The sequence below is a fragment of the Tachypleus tridentatus genome, chromosome 5 (assembly GCF_004210375.1).
Source record: "Tachypleus tridentatus isolate NWPU-2018 chromosome 5, ASM421037v1, whole genome shotgun sequence".
Taxonomy (NCBI): Eukaryota; Metazoa; Arthropoda; class Merostomata; order Xiphosura; family Limulidae; genus Tachypleus; species Tachypleus tridentatus.
The window spans coordinates 13,629,184-13,648,062 of NC_134829.1; the positions used below are offsets into that span (position 1 = coordinate 13,629,184).

The 18,879-nt window shown below is 35.1% G+C and overlaps 1 protein-coding gene across 1 annotated transcript; it reads left to right on the plus strand.

Moving 5' to 3' along the window:
• The first annotated feature begins 7,350 nt into the window (after nucleotides 1-7,350).
• On the plus strand, nucleotides 7,351-17,888 carry ND-B17.2 (NADH dehydrogenase (ubiquinone) B17.2 subunit). The gene is made up of 4 exons (XM_076501302.1): nucleotides 7,351-7,527; nucleotides 9,928-10,010; nucleotides 12,447-12,519; nucleotides 17,507-17,888. Exons 1-4 carry the CDS (start codon nucleotides 7,433-7,435, stop codon nucleotides 17,682-17,684), a joined length of 429 nt encoding a protein of 142 aa, XP_076357417.1. The 5' UTR covers nucleotides 7,351-7,432; the 3' UTR covers nucleotides 17,685-17,888.
• The last annotated feature ends 991 nt before the right edge of the window (nucleotides 17,889-18,879 follow it).

Below are 18,879 nucleotides of genomic sequence, written 5' to 3' on the forward strand. Positions count from 1 at the left end.
GTGGGAACCATTATAATTAACACGGTGAAATTTCATTTTGCATTCGTAGGCGTCGTGGTCTTTGCCATCACAACGAGCATACGTCAAAGAACTACAACAAAACGCCTTTGAATGACTGAACCGCTGACACTGGAAAGATCAGAGGGGGTTTGGAATATATAGCTATACATTACATTTCAGTTAGCCTGCCTTGATGGTGGCAGGTGAAAGTGGTGATGTAAACGTCAAGAGAATAAAATTTGTTGGCAGCATTATTCTGTCCTTATGAGTGGAAATACAGTGCACCACAGAAACACTTGGTATGAAGAACCAGCGAGGACCTACGACTCAGGAATGCTCTTTAAGCCTTTTTGACAATAGTTCCTCATGAGAAATTCAAAGTAGCATGGGAAGTAATCTCGATGAGTGCATTTCCAATGACCTTTGATTTTAGGAGTTTCATGTGTTGTGATGTAGATGTAAGCCTCTAAATATCTTCAGAGCGCAACTTTTTGACTGATTTAGGAAAGCCATCAATGCTCTCTAATCCCTTTTGAGTGAGAAAAGGGGGACATCTGCTCTAATATAATGCAAAATGAGTAACAGAGGTGTGGAATCCGATTGTGTTGGTGACTGTGTAACAGAGTTGTCCAAATGTGGTCACTTATTAATTACCTGGTTTTTCAATTTTCAAGGATTGGGGTATCCATAATAAATAGAATATATTGCAGTGCCTACTGACCCTACCCCTTACGATGGGACGCAATACAATGCCAAACAAAGACACTGCAACAACACCAAGGTTTTGTAAGCACTATACTAAAACCCCAGCATCATAAACAATGTACACAACACCTGTTGAGAACGTCCAACATTGGTCCTCAGTTGACTGTAGCCCAAGTGGGCCAGCCAATTGATCCTGATGGCTATTTTAAGACCGCTGGTCTATAGGGATTCAGGCCAAAGTAGCGTGTTGGGGTTGTAATACCACGACCACCAGGACCTCATCCTCTCCTTTACGAGTCGACACGCACGACAAACGCGTGGATGGATGTTTAGATACCATAAGAGGAACAATGAAAGTACAGAACCTTCTCTAGGTAGATATCAGAACCACACTATATAACCACGTCGACAAACATTTATAAACGGGTAGAGAGGGGGAGAGCAATTTAGGCATAAGGATGGCGATCTATGAACATTTGTTAAACAACAAAAAGAACTAGAAATAGAAGTGTGTTAACATAAGAGAGAAGAGTAGGGAGTAGAGAAGAGGCGAAAAAGAATAAGAGAAATAAGAAAAGGAAAAGAAAAAAGGATAGAAGTCGAGAGATTGCAAGTCATAAATTAAAATTGCCAAGCACATAAAGACGGAGGCCTCACGAATGAAAATGAGGCCAAGACCAAATGACTCCAGTTGACAAAATTTGATAAAATGAAAGGCAACGCGGATGCTTTCCTCAGACGTTTGAAAGATTTTCTGAAATTCAGAAACTAGACAAAGACGACTGGGCAGTCTGTCTTTTTTTTTCTTTTCACAGAAAGCGGCTTTCAAGTGTATATGATTAGGGCGTCAGAAGATGCCATGAACTATGAAAAGTAAAAAACAAAACAAAACTATTTTACTGAAATGTTATGAACTGACCAAGGGCAGTCAAACCTAACACTGCAAAAACTGTATTTTAAGTTGAGGCACATCATAGTAATACATCACAAGATGGAATGGCATGACCAAGTGTAGAGATAGTTTAAAAGGACTGACAGAGATCTACTAATACATGGACAATTCACGATCACGTGCTTGACTGACATGTAACTGTGCCTAAGAGAGAGAGGCCCAGCATGACCAGGTGGTTAAGGCACTCGACTTGTAATCCGAGGGTCGCGGGTTCCAATCCCAGTCACACCAAACATGCTCGCTTTTTCAGCCGTCGGGGCGTTATAAAGTTACAGTCAATCCCACTATTCGTTGGTAAAAGAGTAGCTCAAAAGTTGGCGATGGGTGGTGATGACTAGTTGCCTTCCATCTAGTCTTACACTGCTAAATTAGGGACGGCTAGTGCAGATAGCCCTCGAGTAGCTTTGCGCGAAATTCAAAACAAAATAATGTTGTTTGTTTGTTTGTTTTGGAATTTCGCACAAAGCTACTCGAGGGCTATCTGTGATAGCCGTCCCTAATTTAGCAGTGTAAGACAAGAGGGAAGGCAACTAGTCATCACCACCCACCGCCAACTTTTGAGCTACTCTTTTACCAACGAATAGTGGGATTGACCGTCACATTATAACGCTCCCACGGCTGGGAGGGCGAGCATGTTTAGCGCGAAGAGGATGCGAACCCGCGACCCTCAGATTACGAGTCGCACGCCTTAACGCGCTAGGCCATGCCAGGCCCAAAACAAAACAAACTAAACCTAAGAGAGAGAGAGTACCAAAAGACATTATCGTATTAGCACAACAATATGTAGAAGCCCATGAAATGAGCATGACTTGCAAGTCTATAAATTATCTATAAAAGTTGAGACAAGGGATAGTAGACCAGAAGCAGGATACTACCAAAGGTGACAAGAAGTTAACAGATGAAAGGAAGAAGAGATGTTATGCTTGTAATAAAATTGGTCACATTGCAAGTGAATGCAAGTCTGTCACCAACAAACAACATCAGAGATCTCAACATAAAGCATCTGGAACTACCTACGTAGATGGTGGTGGTAAAAAAGAAGAAAAGAGTGACTGTCATGATAGATTCTGCTGTCAGAAAAAAAACAAGGTAGAGACAACTTGTCAGATTCAGCACAAGACGTTTGTTTGTTATTAAGCACAAAGTTACGCAAATGGCTATCTGTGCTCTGCCCATCATGGGTATCGAATACCAATTTCTAACAGTTCATCACAAGAAGGAAATGCTATCAAAACGATATAAAAGTGCAGGATTGATGGTCTACTCAGGTTAGCATGCGGGTGAATGATGCCAGTGGTGATTGGAGAATGTGACAAACACAAAGAGGCACCAACAAACAAGTAGATGAAGATTATACTGGGGACAAAAAAATGAACATCCTATAAGCTATTGGATGTAGCAATGAGAACCAGTCTAGTATCTGATAGATAGAAATGACAGAAACACATTTGTATGGGCTGACAGATGGGAGAGTGAGAAAATTTCCCATAACAAGTACGTTTGTTGTAACATACAACTCTGAAGCTTGACCTGAAACATTAAACACAAATATTTTACATTTACAAAATAGTCTGATACTTATGTAAATTTAGCACAGGTCTTCAACAGGTTATTTTGCTATTTTTTCTTGTGTTTCTTTGTAACATAACATTTCCTCTCCTTTGCACAGTAGTTGAAGGAGGGATTAAAAGCCAGAGGACAATCCGCACACTGCATGAGAGACTTTAAAGCTATGTGTATGAAGACATTCATTCACGACTTAGTGAATGGTAATATATCCGACAATAGGAATTTGGAGAAACCAAACAGAAAGGAGACTAGTGACGCCATAAGAGCTTAAGAAAAGAACAACAAGCAAAACATCAATTCTTGTAAACTTCAAAAGGCGGAATTAAGAATGTAAGTCTAAAGGAACTGAAGGAAGTATAGAAGAAAGACTTTTCACTGCAGAAACTTGAAGACAGTACTCACCGGACAAAAGGGAAAGGGGCTTACAATTCAGAGAATCAAAAGATCAGAAGGGAGTGCTATACCATATCTATCAAGGCAGATCCACCCGTGAAGTTAAGAAAATCACAGTACGAACAGAATATCAAGCTCGAATGATGAAGTTGGGTCATGAATCGATTGTGGGAAGACATCTAGGAACTAGGAAGATACCATATAGAATCATCAGTACCTTCTACATACAATGCTTGACTGACACCTGTCAAAATAGGCCTTTTGTAATACCAGATCGTGAAAACAACCTGGATTTGGATAATGCGAAGCCTTACCAGACGCCCTCTGTGATGAGAAATCTGATCAAGCAAGAAGTTAAGAAAATGTTAAAAGCTGGAACATTCAAATTCAGCCTACTATTCAAATGCTTCTTCATACATTTTCTGAAACTGAATCTTCTGATAAAGTTCGACTTTGAACCTATAGCACCCCAAAGCCTATTATGTCAAAACTAGATAAGCCCAAGTTTTTTATTAAAATTGATCTCTGCAAAAGTCATTGACAAATCCCATTGGAGACACATTCTAAAGAGAAGACAGCATTTGTGACCCTAGCTGGGTGTTATCAGTTCAAGAGGATGCTGTTTTGGTTAGTCAACTCAGTAGAAAGCATCACATGATGAGGATGATGTTGCACAAAACCACCACTATTAAGTATTAGAAGCACACCTAAAGAAATTGAATGAGTGAGGGCAGCAAGTCTGATAATCAGAACATCTAAATATGCATTAGTTATTCTGTGTTGGACTTTGTTGGATACAAGATGGGTGACCAACAGTTAGTTGTGGAAGAGAAGAAGGGCAAAGATGTTTGATGGGACATGGATTCGAACTCACGACCTATAAATTGAGAGTCTACTGACTTAACCACTGATTATGCCAGTCCAGAAGCGATAGTTTATTACAAGTTTACTTACGTAACTGTCATTCATACGTTGTATGGTACACTAGTCAGTTATAAATTTGTTATTGTTGTATTATTGGACTATGTTATTAAAATTCTTTGAGTTTTTCTCGTTGTTTCAATTAATTATTATTGCACCATAATATATAGCAGTGTGTGTAATGTTCTAGACTCTTGTCAGGATATAAATACCCATCCAAAATGTAGTTTGTAGTGGATTAGCATTAAACTGAGTGATCGTGAGTTTAGTCATAAAAAGCATACAGTGACAATTTTAAAGTAAAATTATCACAAACTGTATTATTATAACAGAGTAGAAAATAATAATTCGGCTTTTCAAGTTCTGTGTAAAAATAACTGAAAAAGCCTATGTAAACATTGAAGAAAATGGAACAGTTGCTCAAAGCTACGGATACAGCCGTGATAATCAACGGTGCAACAAACATCTATTAGTATGTTTGATTTCTTTTAATACTTTATGTTAAAACCAGTAGACTGTGTGTTAATAATTTATTGTTTAATTTTATCGCCAACAAGTCGCAAGGACCTACTGCAAATAACATGATCCAAACATAAAACTTGACAAAAATAAATTGAAGAAAGTATATATATGCAGAGGTTGAATATTTTTTATTAAAATGGTTGGTATCCATACCATGTCTTTATTGGTATAGCTTATATTGAAAAAGGTTCTACTGTTAGACTACCAATTCCAAAGCACATGCTGTTTCTTGGTGTCTTTCAATAAACCACCTAGTGTGTGAGAATGATGGCTCCCTGAAACTGTTTCAACAGTCCGGCTGCAAAGATGTACATAGGTACTCAATGTGTACAGTTAACCGATATATATTCAGATGGAATAGCATGAATACTCATTTCATTCTCCAGCTGCCTGAGATATATGACAGCTAAGTAAATATATCACAAAAGTAGCTTGTATGCACGTAGTTTATGATATCTTTCCAGATTATGTTGATTATCCTTATTATGTTACATACTGTTGTTTTGGACGCATGGACAACTTTTGTCATTTAATTTTGTGTTCGTGGATTCTTACCTGTTATAGTATATCACACCTTGCTTCCTACGACTGAGATGCAATATGTTGCAGGTTTCTTTCTGGAAGTTCTGGTGCCCAATATGTATCCATATTTCTCTGTTTTCTAATACCATTAATGACCCAGTGATTAGGGCACCCAACTTTCAGTCTGTTGGTTACGAGTTCGAATTTCGTTACCAAACCATAGCTTAAATCTTTCTAGTCTATCACTTCTAAACTAAGGATGACTAGTTTAGATAACAATATAATTGCTCTTCACGAAAGTCCGAAAACGGACAAACTAGCGTCATTAATTACATGGGTTTTCCTTTGTTACTTGAATAAAGAAGCATGATTTACATAGATTATATGCAACTTTGCACTCACAAAGAAGACTTATGAACTGAATTGAACTAATTGAAGAATACATTATCTAGAAGTTTCAACTCAAACATCATAGATAGGATTTCCATTAAACTCCAGAACCAGAGAAAATATTATGTCGACTCTAAACTTTCACCTTTGAACAACATAAAGCTGTAAATTTCTTTCATTCCATTTTATGTCAGAAATTGCCAAAGCAAACACTAGCTTACTTAACAACTTAAGTATTGACGTAGAAATTCTATTCAAATCTTCACATATGATTAACATCTTATTACCCAATCCGAAAGAAATCCTACTAAATGAACAAAAACAAAGCATATATAATATCCCATGTGAATGTGGAAAGAAATGCACAGGACATTAGATACAAATACCAATGAAACATGTATAGAGGAGAATTTCTGATATCTGCTCTAACATATCACCTCTTTGAAACAAGTCACAAAATACTTTAGGATTAAATTATTCTTTTACCTCAACTCAAAACTAGAAAGAGAGAGATTATTTTGAAACTATAGAAATAATCAAAGCAAACGATCTCTTATTATACCGTGACATTGGCCTTAGCAACACTAGCCATATTTAGCAATGTCTATTCACCATTTGTACGCTTAATCAGACTTTATCTATATCTTATCACCTGCTGACATCATGTCCGTCAGATTTAATTCTTGTGTCTTTTTGTGTATATCTATTTACAAACATTGTATTGCTTAGTACAGACCATACCTGAAGAGCACAGACCAATATTTTTCGAAACATGTAATATGTTCCACCACTTATAACTCTTCCTTATGCTTATACATCATTGTTTATTTGATGTTAATCACGAACTTCTTTTTCTCTTTTGATCAATTAAAAGTTACCTCTTCACATCTTGTCCCTACAGAAACTGCCTCTAATGGTGAGGATATCTCTCACACTCAGTTGATGCCTCATGTTTCATTTAGAAGTACTTTAACAATTATGCAAATGTGTTAAATTTTGTATTTAGTTTTAAAATATATCTCGAGGTTGTTCTGTTATTACGTGCACAGCCGAACAGTGAGCTAACTGCACTTTCAACAACACATGAATTGACGACTAATTTTAGTGTTATACGTTTTTAAGCTCACAGGTGAATCACCAGGTGTAGGGATGTACATTTTGAAGTAAACAAGTTTGCTTCGATCTTTATCGATCTTATCTCAGTACTTTTGTTTGAATTATTTTTGTACCTTATCCTGCATATTAAATACTTATCTTCTTATTTTGAAGACAAAAGACTTCTTTAGCAATTCTTTTTCTTCAAAAACTAACCACTTTAAATTGTTATTTAAACATTTAAATAAATTAAAAAGAAAAACAGAGTAAAACTTTAGAGATTAATAGGTGTCGTTGCATATGGTGTAGGCCATATATTCCTTTTCAATCAAGTTTTAACCGTATTGTATTGGAAGCACAATAATGGCCAAACTTATTGGTTTAGATAAAATAAAGAGATGTTTTGATATTATACGCCAGAATGGCGGAATCCTTGGTTCATTTCTAAAATTATATAGGTATGTATTTGTATACTACATGAAAAGAATACTCAAAATATTTACCATGTGTGGTCATTCGTGAAAATATTTCTTTAATACTATGATAGTGATATTGAGTTAATGGTTGACCCATAAATAATAATGATAAAGTGATAAAGATGACACAGCTGTGTAACAGATGTTACTATTAGTTAATTTTGACCAAGCCAAGTTTTTAAATGTAACAGAAGGTCAGCCGAATAGGCTTAGGGTATATAAATTCTAGGGGCTAAATGTAACCCAACTTTGTGACTCACTTTTTTATTTTTCAGTCTGTTTATAAATACCTGAATGTACTTTGTCAGATTTGGCTTATCGTAATATTTTTTTATTAAGATTGTCGCATTCATTAAAGATATAAATATGCTTTCACATTCAAAATCAACTTAAATTTTACCAAGGTTTCCCTTAAGGTTACTCCATCCAAGCCTGAAAGCAACCTTTATCAAAGGTCAACCATTCTGTTACTGTTAGAACAATAAGACTGTCTCAGCTGAAGATAATATGTACACTGTCAAAAGTTATATTTGCATCTCCATGTCATTTTATTAATGTGAATATATATTCTCTCAGTTAGAGGTGCCTACTCTATTCCAAAGCTTGACTTTTTTAACTCACCGTCTTTATTTCTGTTAAGATGAATTACATTAACAGTGACAGTCTGGACATTCTTTTTTTCTCTGACCATTTTTGTCTTTGTCTTTCCTTCTATGACTTTTTTTTTTTCACTTTAGAGTTTAACAGACTGCCTTTTTGTAATTGGAGTATAGGTAAAAATGCACTGGCCTGTTGGGTGCATGCATGTCCACTTGTAGGTAAGATAATAATTTAATGATTAAAGGACATTTTTTCATGCCTACTTGGTAATTACTGATGTGATTACATGCATGCAGTAATAGAACATTTCAAACACTGGAGATAGAAGCATTAGTGTTAGAAGTACCTTTCTTTATATGCAGGTAAATGTCCTTCACCAGGACTAAATTGAGGGGAAAGAGTCACAAATGGGTTATTAAGTAAGCTTTGATAGTGTAGTAATGTGAATACCATTTAGTATACATCAAGAATTATTGTCTGAAAAAATCTTTAAAGCTTAAACCATTCATATTAAACTAACTTGGTTTGACTTAATTCTGAAGAATATCTAGTGCACCATCTGTCACTAAGGAAGTGTTGAGATGGACGAATATAACTATTTTGTATATTAAATAAATCTTGGATCAAGAAGAACTGTTAAACTTGCACTAGTTGATGCATAAGGCTTCTAACATACAATGGTATTTATTTTTGAATGAATTAGATGCATTACCATTTTCAACTTCAAATATTTTTTATTCTGAGTTGTAATTATTTTATTAAAATTTTGAGCAAATTAAATAAATAAGACTGGTCAAAAGTGAGATGACTGTGTCTATAGTGTTAGTTTGTCTATTAGTTTGTGATTTCACTGGATTGAAATAAATTAAATTTATGACAAGTTTTGCATGAAACGTAGTGGAATAATGAAAATATGAAGATGGCATAGCCAGCTGTTGAAAGTTTTAATTATACATAATTTCTATATAACATTAGGGTCATTCCATGTCAAATCATCTAGGGGGCTGTAGGTGACCCCTACAGAATGCCTTGAAAAAATTCACATGTGCTTATCTACCCATATAATGAAAAATTGCCAAAGATTAGATCAATATCTCTAATAGTTTCTGATTTACAGCCCTGTAAAATTTAATTTTTTATTTTTGGGAAATTCATTTTTGGGCAACTTTGGCTGCTTAAAGCTGCAAGAGTAATGGTGGTAGAAGGCTGAAATTTGCTACACTGACTGAATTAATCTCACAGAATTCAAAAATGGTCTCAAACCAAGTTTCTCTTAGGATTTGCATAGTGAAGCAGTAAAATCACCTGAAAACCCAAAATTGTAAAAGACATTGGTTTATATAATAAGCCATAGCTCTAAGACTTAATATGATACAAAGCTGATTTTTTTTTCTAATTTCCTATAACATATCAGTTGATAAATCAGCAATTGTTGTAATTAAAAGTCTGTTAGATCTCCTGTAAAAATCTTTAGCTGCATATCTGTTTGGCCGGTGGAATAATTTACTTTTGGTGTATTAGAAGCTGCAGAATTGGAGGAGTTCAAGAAAGATGTTTGAATATCTTAGTGATTGGAGTTGAGTACAGGAAAATATGTTTCTGTATGTAGCTTGGATAGTAGCAATGACACTTTGCTTCTTAGAAAGATGAAATAAGTATTTAAACTTTTATTGGATAGGTACATGCATAGGAATGTAAAAGGCTATTTGAATTTAGATTTGGTGTTTTGGTTGATCCTTTGTATATGGTTTACCTAGTAAATATTTTGTTTATTTGTTACAGGACTGATGATCTTAAGCAAGGAACTCTAGTTGGAGTTGACAAATATGGAAACAAGTATTTTGAAAATAATATGTATTTTTATGGTAAGAATTATTAGTTATTGAATATTGTTTATGGAAGACATTTTTACTTTCTGTGAAGAGGAACTAGAAAAGATTGTGTAAATAAAGGAGAAATAAGTCAATATCTGGAGTGAAAATCTTGAAGGAAAATTATTTATAAACATGAAATATTAATATTTTTGGAATAGGTGTGTGAGTGCTGTGAATGTTATTCATTTGTTGTACAAAAGCTGAATATGTAACTTTTTATGATTGGCAGAAAATTCTCTATTAAAATAATGCAATTATAATTAAATTTCAGCAAAACCCACTTATAAAATACTTAAAACTTTAAAAGCCAGGCATCTTTCTGGCACTAATGTAGGAGTAATGACCCATGATGTTACTTTACATGTTATTGCATATTTAAAGCACACCTGACCTGACATAAAGTTTGATTTAAAGCTTAGGCTTTGTTTTTAATTGGAATGTAAAGGAAGCTGTTGAAAGTATGAGTTGGAATATTTCAAACTCTATGATAGAAAAATTTGAAAACATACCATCTGCTGAAGCTGTTGCTACTTCATCTCCTAGGTTTCCATTTTTTAACCATCTAAGTATTAAAAAAGCTTGCTACAGCCTTTTAATACTCCACTCAAATGTCTTAAGGAAATTAATTTGTAAATTTTTTCCAACTTCAGTGCTCCATGTATTTTGGTACTAGATATAAGTACCTCATTCAGAAAAGGTAATTACTTTTTCTTAATGAAACATTCTACATGGGTTTTTACCAATAGGAGTGTTGTGATTATTTACTGTTTAAGTTGTGGTTTTTAACATGATTGGTGTTTCTGTGGTTCTTTTCATTCATATTTATAAATTACTTAACAAAAACATTACTGATGGGTACAAATTCCAGTGTTAATGATTTTATTTCAGTGGTCAAACAGATGTCTTCTCTTCCACCTCTGCTATCTGGTGTTTGTTAATGGTCAGAACTGTCCATGATATGATGTGCTGCAAGATGGTGACATACATGTGGACCAAGGGTTGTGTCTTTGGGGGTTCTGAGGTGTCTTTTTGATAAATGAGCCAGGAATAGCTGGTGAGAATTTAAACTTGTTTTTTCTGATTCCTTCTTTTACTGGGTCTGCCTCAACAAAGGATGCTTTTGGTCAGCCACTTCCAGCAGAAAAATAAAGCTTGGCCTTTAGTTGAAGACTACGTGTGTGAGGACAGTCTGAAGGACCAAACTGTGTCTTGTTTGTATATTTTTGTGGCTAAGTTCACTGTTTGTATCACAAACAATATGTTTTGTTATGTTAAAACATGAGTAAAAAGTCTGGTTATGGAGTTGGGTGTTAGGATTATCATCTTTTTTCAAGTTGTACATCTTTTAAAGCAACTGATCCAATATACTGTATATATCGATCTACTACCAGTCTAGTGAATTGTTGGGTCAGAGGTATTGGTATTCAAATGGTAATGGATATTGTTATAAATTCAACTAACTTGTAACATAACACTCCATTTCATTGATCTCAAGATAAGTAATTGAGGTTTTTTTTTATGTTTGGCCTTTGGGTATTTGTTTTTAAATGCTTATCAAATAAACAGGAACCTCTGTAAATTTATCAAATGCTTCATTTTAATTTTTTTTAAGTTACTGTAAAAATAATTTCCAATTTTAACAAGATATTTGATTTGTAATGTACAATGTAGTTTGCACTTTAAAAGGCAGACAGTTTTTATTGTTGACCTATTGTGCTTCATACGTTTTAAATTCTGACTGTACTTGCATAAAATATGCAACATAATACTCTATTTAACTAAATGTTTTTTTTGAACATTGTTCTTTTATGTTTCAAAATACTAATAAAATGCAACAACTGTTAATCAAGTAATGCAAATGTAGATAAACTTGCTTAGCAAATTTAATTTACATTTAAAAGAAATATAGCTGTAATCTTAATTATTTTTGTATTGCATTACTAATTGAAGAAATATTATCAACTTTTAACTCATTTTTGATTTGTTTAATTTTTCTCCATATTATGCTATAACTGGATATAATATAATTGCAAATTCATGATGCAGCATGGAATATACTTTCTGGATATTCAGTTATGCACATCATAAGTGTCTGTGTATCACTGTGTATTCTGTTACAGGTAGAACTATGTGGGTAGATTGTGGTGAAGATCTGTATCAAAACAGGTATGGTAGAATACTGAGTCTATATATCTGATACACGTATAACCACATGGCTAGACTACGGTAAAAGATCTGTTTTAGTATTAATATAATAGTTTAGCAGTATAATTTTGTTCACAGGTAGAAACAGGTGAAAAAATTGGAGTGATGATTATATCAGAACTGGTATGTTAGATCACTGCATATTATGTTACAGGTATAGCATGATTAGGTTACAGTAAAGATGTGTACTGTATGATGTAAATAGTATGAATTCTGTTACAGGAAGAAACAGATGGGTAGAATACAGTGAAGCTGTCAATATGGACTATGATGGAAGTCAAGTACCAGCAGAATGGTAAGATGTTTTGTTATTCTTTTACATTCATGTATCATAGTAAAATATATCTTGATGAGTTTTGTCATGGTTGTGAATATGAAGAAAATGATGATTGCAAACGTATTATTAAATTTTAAGATATTACACTAACGTGACATTTTCCATGAGTTGCTAAACATGTTGTTCTATAATGTGTGTAAAATCTCCCATAATGTTCTCTGTATTTCCCATATCTTGTTAACCCAATGATTCTTTTCTGTAATCTGTAATATCTCATGGAATACAAATTTTTCATACCTTACAAAACAGCTTTGTTTACTATTTCTTATTAACCACAAATGGTGTTTTCCATATTAGTGGTAATCTGTTATATTCCATAATACGAAACTGGTGTTTGCCATATTTTATTAAGAACAAAGCCTTTTTTTGAAATCTGTTCACTGTATTTTCAATTCAAAACTATGCTATTCATTATCTTTAATAATTTTCTGAACATAAACCTGTTATTTAAAAAAAATATTCTTCTGTTGGAATTATTTTATTAGTTTCTGAAGCAACCTGTTCTTCCATAGCATTTAATGTCAACTTGTATGACAAGAATTTATTATTATGGAGGACCATTGTTGTTTCATATGGAATGAAAATACTTTTTTTGAAAAGGTGCATAAGATAGTTTGTTTTCTGAAAAATTTATAGTAAAATATGAATTTTCTAAATGTGTAGATAATAAAAATACTTGTGTATCCCAAAAAGGAATTTTAGTAAGTCAATGAGTGTAAAGTTTTTTCTTCCAGTTGTGTGTTTAGATGAATAAGTTAGTATATGAAAAACAAAATTGTTGAAAAAGTTTGAGGCCTCTTTCAGTTAAATAATTATGGAATACAAAGAGATATAACATGCATTGAAAGTAAAAATACATGAGTTATAATTATAAAGTCTGTTGTTTTTATCAGTGATGGCAGATAGTCTCTTTCTTTTTCCGTGGCATCTGTGACTTCACTATACGACTGACAATCCACCAACCAGAGTTCCACCTGTTTTTTTCCCTAGGTGTGGATTCCTGTATATGGTGAGGAGACCTCCCAGGGAAGGTTCTGTTTTTTCAGTTTGCCTACTCTGGGATCTAAACATCCACCCACGTTTTTGCCATGTGTGGTGACCTGTGAAGGAGAGGAGAGGATCCTGGTGGTTGAGAGGTCCAACCCTAACACACCACTTTGGCTTTGGGGTAGTCCCCATAGGGTCAATCAGCTGGTACACTTGGGCATGGATCAACCAAGAACCAGTGTTGGATGTTCTCAACAGGTGTTGTGGACACTGTATCTGATGCTGGTGTTTGGGTACAGTGCTCACGAAACCAATGCAGCTCATTGGTGCATTGTTTGTCATTGTAGAGCATCCCCTCATAGGGCTCCATGGTAGGTGGGGTCAGTGAGCACCGATATATTCTTTTTTCTTGTGGATCCTCCAAATAAAAACTTAAATAAAATAGTGAAAAAACAGTTCATAGGTAAATGACCATGTCTTGAAGATCCTGACCAACAGTCTTCAAAATCTGTAACACCTGTACCTCATATTCTTACACTACATTCTCTTTCAGACAAACCTTTCAGGCAGATGTATCCCTTTTTCATTCAGAAGGGACTAGGGGTACTTGCTGGCTCTCCAAAGTCAGTAAAGAAGCTTTGTTCTTATAACATATTGGTGGAAACATCCACATCTCAACACAGTGAACTCCTCTTGCATTCAAAGGTGATTGGAGATATAACTATTGAGGTTTCACCTCATACTAGTTTGAATTAGTCACGAGGAGTTATTGTTGAGAGGGATTTGAAGAACATCCCTGAGTCTGAGATTCTCGCTGGTTTCTCCACCCAAGGAATTTCTGCAGTGAGGCATATCTCTACTTGCAAAGATGGAATTATGATGCTGAACAATGTCCTCATTCTGACATTTACATCACCACGTCTATCTGCTACCTTCAAGGCAGGTTATCTTAATTGCAAGGTATGGCCATACATTCCAAACCCTCTCAGATGTTTCCAGTGTCAGCAGTTTGGTCACTCAAGGACATCATGTTATGGTTTCTGAACATGTGCTCATTGTGGTGGCTAGGACCATGATGCATATGAGTATGCAATGAGGGTCCGTTTGGCTGTTTATCATCCTACTTTTGTTCTTGCCCTAAATGGTTGGAAGAAAAAGAGATGCAGCCTTTGAAAATGATTCAAAACATTACTGACCCTGAGGCTCGAAAGTTGCTGTCCACCACTTCATTTTGGATGTATTCTGCTGCACTTCTTTTCACTACAACAATGGGAGTGCAGACAGATCTCTCTGTGACTCCAAAAGAATCATTCTCAAACCAAATGAAAAGTCTTTTGACTTCCATGGTTAAAAAAGTTGATGAATCAGCATCAACATCCATCTTTGTCCCCAACATACATTCCAGTAAACCCCATGATCCACTTCATTTGGTTTTTGGTATGAGCCTTTCCTCGGGTACATCTTCTCCCACCCCAAGATGCAAAAATCATTTTTTCATGTCCTCAGTCACTGGAATTCCTTTACAATAACAAAGACCTGCCCAGTCAACCCAGGGCAGGATCCATGGAGGTTGATAGACCTCCCTCGAATAAAGACAATAAAGAAAAAATGTGTGGTCTTAAATATAAGGGCTCTCCACCTAATCTGCCTACATATAAATTAAAATGGTCACTTTGATGCAATGGAACTGTTGAGGTTTACGTTGTAATCTGGATTACATCAAAACACTGATTGCTTCCTACCATCCTGTATGTCTTTCCTAACAGGAAACATTTCTGAAACCTACCGATATAGTCACCTTTTGGCAGTTTTCTTTGTACAGAAATTACAGGCTGTGTGATGTAAAAGGGCATGGAGGGGTGGCACTGTTAGTTGATCAGCATGTGCCCAACCTGTCTTTGCCATTTGACATACCTTTGGAGGCCATAGCTCTCTGTGTTTCCTTGGGTCATACCATCTCTGTTTGTCCTCTCTACCTGTTGCCTGGAGAGACATATGATCAATCAGGCCTTGATGCTTTCATTGAACAGTTACCATCTCCTTTTTTAATCCTTGGGGGACATCATGCCCTCTGGGGAAATGCTGGTATTGATTGGAGGGGTTGCTCTGTAGAGTGTATGCTCTCTGATCACAACCTTTCTCTTTTCAATAGTGATTCTTATACTTATTTTCATGCACCTAGTCTGTCCGTTACTGCTGTTGATCTCTCAGTTTGCTCCCCTTCACTATTCTCCCACTTTTCATGGAGGGTGGACAATAATCCACGAAGTAGTGATCATTTTCCTTTAATTTTGAGAGAAACTGGCCATGGTTGATGCCATCCGACAAGGGTGCCCTGGTGGAAGCTGGATTAAGCAAACTGGCCCTCTTTCACTACTCTCGCAGAACTTGATCCTGCTATTGTCTGTAACCATCAATAGATGACTGTGTGGCAGCAGTAACTCGTACTATACAGGCAGCTGCTCGATGTATTCCTAAAATCTCAACACGTTTTCCACAACATCCTTGTCCGTGGTGGAATCATTCCTGTCACGTGGCATGTAAGGCTCAAAAATGGGCCTGGAATACTTTACGTAGGTATCCCACACTCTCACACCACATCTCTTTCCATTAGACCCATGCACATACTTAGTGGGTAAGATGTCAAAGCCGGAAGGAATCTTGGATTAAATTCACAACCAGCATTTCTTCTACCACCTGTTCCAAAGTCATATGGGACAAGATTTGAAAGGTTAGTGGGCAATATAATTCTGTCCTCCTCTTGATCTTGCTCTCTAATGGCCTGGAAGTAGCTGATATCAGGAGCATCGCTGATACTCTGGATGAAAGCTTTTGCTGTGTTTCTAGCACTTCTGCTTCTTCCTCCCACTTCTCAGCCATCAAGACTATGGCAGAACAATCATCTCTTTCCTTTTGAGCTGATTGTCTCTATGACTATAATCATCCCTTCACATTTCTCTTAACATCTACTTTTATTCAGTTTTTCTGGATACCAGGCCACATTGGTATTTGTGGGAATGGGCTTGCTAACACAACAGCTAAATCTGTCTGCCCTGGCACTATCACTGCTGTGCCCGTTCCATACATAGACTATGATCCTGTATTCAAGGCTCAGATCCATGCCAGTTTACAGTCAACTTGGAATGAGTAATGTGAAAACAAGCTTTCTTAAGGATCGGAAAGAGTAAGTTGTTCTTACTAGACTACACATTGGTCACAGTTTTTTAACTCATTGTTTTATTTTATCTGGGACTGATGCACCAATGTGTTGTCTGTGTAACAATCAGGTCACAATAAGCCACATTTTACGTTCTTGCACTCGTTACGACTGTCAACAACGGCACCATTTTAAACATGTTTTATCCCAAGGTTTATTCATAACGTTATACAGTGTTATTGGCAGTGGTGACATTGTCCACCTTGGAAATTTTTTTAGTTTTTTTAAAGGCCATTAATCTTTTTAATGCTATTTAAGTTTTTAGTTTATACATTAGACCTTTTTTAATGTGATTCCCTTTTAAGAATCAAAGTACATCTAGTTCGATTTGAAATTAGATTATGGCCATAATGTCAAATAACTCGAAACCAGGACTGGAAAGGCCAACTTCAGGTAACTACCTGTGGTATTTGAACTTACCTGTTAGTCTTGCTGGTGAGTTATGATAATTACAATTATACTACAGAAAGTTCTTTACAACTTGTAATACTGTAGTTTTTCTCTTACTGCTGTAAACTATATGTAAAAATTGGATTTAATGCTATTTGTGATTTGCCTTGTTTTACCTTAGTCTTCTTTTATGAATTTTAATAATCTTACTTCAGTTTTAACTTTTTTCTGAATGTTTGGTTCAGATAGCCTAGTTGCCATAAAACACCAAACCAACCAACTAATCTACCTGTTTTTATTATTATTATATAAAAGTCTGTTGTGATGGCAGATGCTCTTTCTTTTTCTTAGGCATCTGTGGCTTCACTATATGACTGACAATTCACCAACCAAAGTTCCAACTGTTCAACATCGGTGGATGATTGACCATGTAGAGAATAAATCTGGTACCAGTGAGGCATACTATCCATACAGTACAACAAAGCCAAAAATAGAAACTTGGATACCCCCTAGTAAATGTCAGAGCTAATCACAGGTTGCCTCCCACTAGCTTCTTATAATGTGTAAAGTAGTTAGATACTTTTTCAGTGATTGTTGTATACAAGTGCTTGGTTTACTTACTTGATCTAATGTAGCTTCATATAATGTGTAAAGTAATTTTAATTGTACTTGTTTTAATACCATAGATCTGTTTACAGATTTCTTTAGATAGAATAAAGATGAAGAAATAAAAGTGTATATGATTCTTTTTTTTTTTTAATCATACATTACCAATTGATAACTTACCACATATAATAACTGTTTTGAAAAATATTTTAAAGAAATGTTAAGCCTGGAAAATGAAAGTTGAATAACATATATATTATTTGAGTACAAATAAAAGTTTGTCTCATTCAGAACCATGACAAGTCTGAACACTTTGTAGAAAATAAACATTTTCTTTCATCTTCTGTTAAGTCAACAGAATTTGAAATAAATAATTTTTAAATAGTTTTTAGAACTGTGAAAAAATATTTATTTCATTACCATACTTATTTCATAATTAACTTCTCCCTTTATTATAAGTATTTTAGCACCTTCAATAACTTACTAGTTATTTCATGTTTTAAATATACCTTGTAGCAGTGTGGTATGCAGGCATATAATAATTTTTTTATGTCATGTTGAAATTTAATTTTTTTTTTTACTCTAACTGTAATCAGTCATTGTGTAACCCATGATTAAGAAACTTTTTTTTTTAAATAAAACCTGTCATGCTTATGGAGAGTATTGTTGTATGTTATGCAAGGATGTAGATAGTAGTGTTCTTCATTGGTAGGTCTGGTGGTACTTGAGGATTATGGGTTCCCCAGTTTTGAATGTGTGTGGGAACTTGATAGGTAATGCTATTCACTAGGAATAAATTTAGTAAGAGGTAAAACATTGTGTCAGAGATGTACCTATCATGTTAAAAGCAAAACAGTGATGTCTAATTAAAACTTACTTTGTTGTTTGCAACCAATTGAAACTACAAGCCCTTTATAGCATGTAGATCTTAGCATTTTGAGGTCATTCCCAGGAAGAAAATTGGAACATAAGTATATTTTGGTTCTTTGAATATTTAACAAATTGGGCTTAAGTGTATATACTAGAAACCATGGGATCCGAAGAAATAGTAAGAGTTATCGTGCATAATTTTACCTCCAGTTTTAGCACATTCATGATGATAATCTATTCAGACCTGG

What these genes read in the sequence shown, in the direction of transcription:
- ND-B17.2 (XM_076501302.1), top strand. Translation starts at nt 7,433, where the DNA reads ATGGCCAAACTTATTGGTTTAGATAAAATAAAGAGATGTTTTGATATT. An exon ending in TCATTTCTAAAATTATATAG is followed by an intron (nt 7,528 to 9,927) that starts GTATGTATTTGT and finishes TATTTGTTACAG; the next exon opens with GACTGATGATCTTAAGCAAG. An exon ending in AGTCAAGTACCAGCAGAATG is followed by an intron (nt 12,520 to 17,506) that starts GTAAGATGTTTT and finishes TCTTTTTCTTAG; the next exon opens with GCATCTGTGGCTTCACTATA.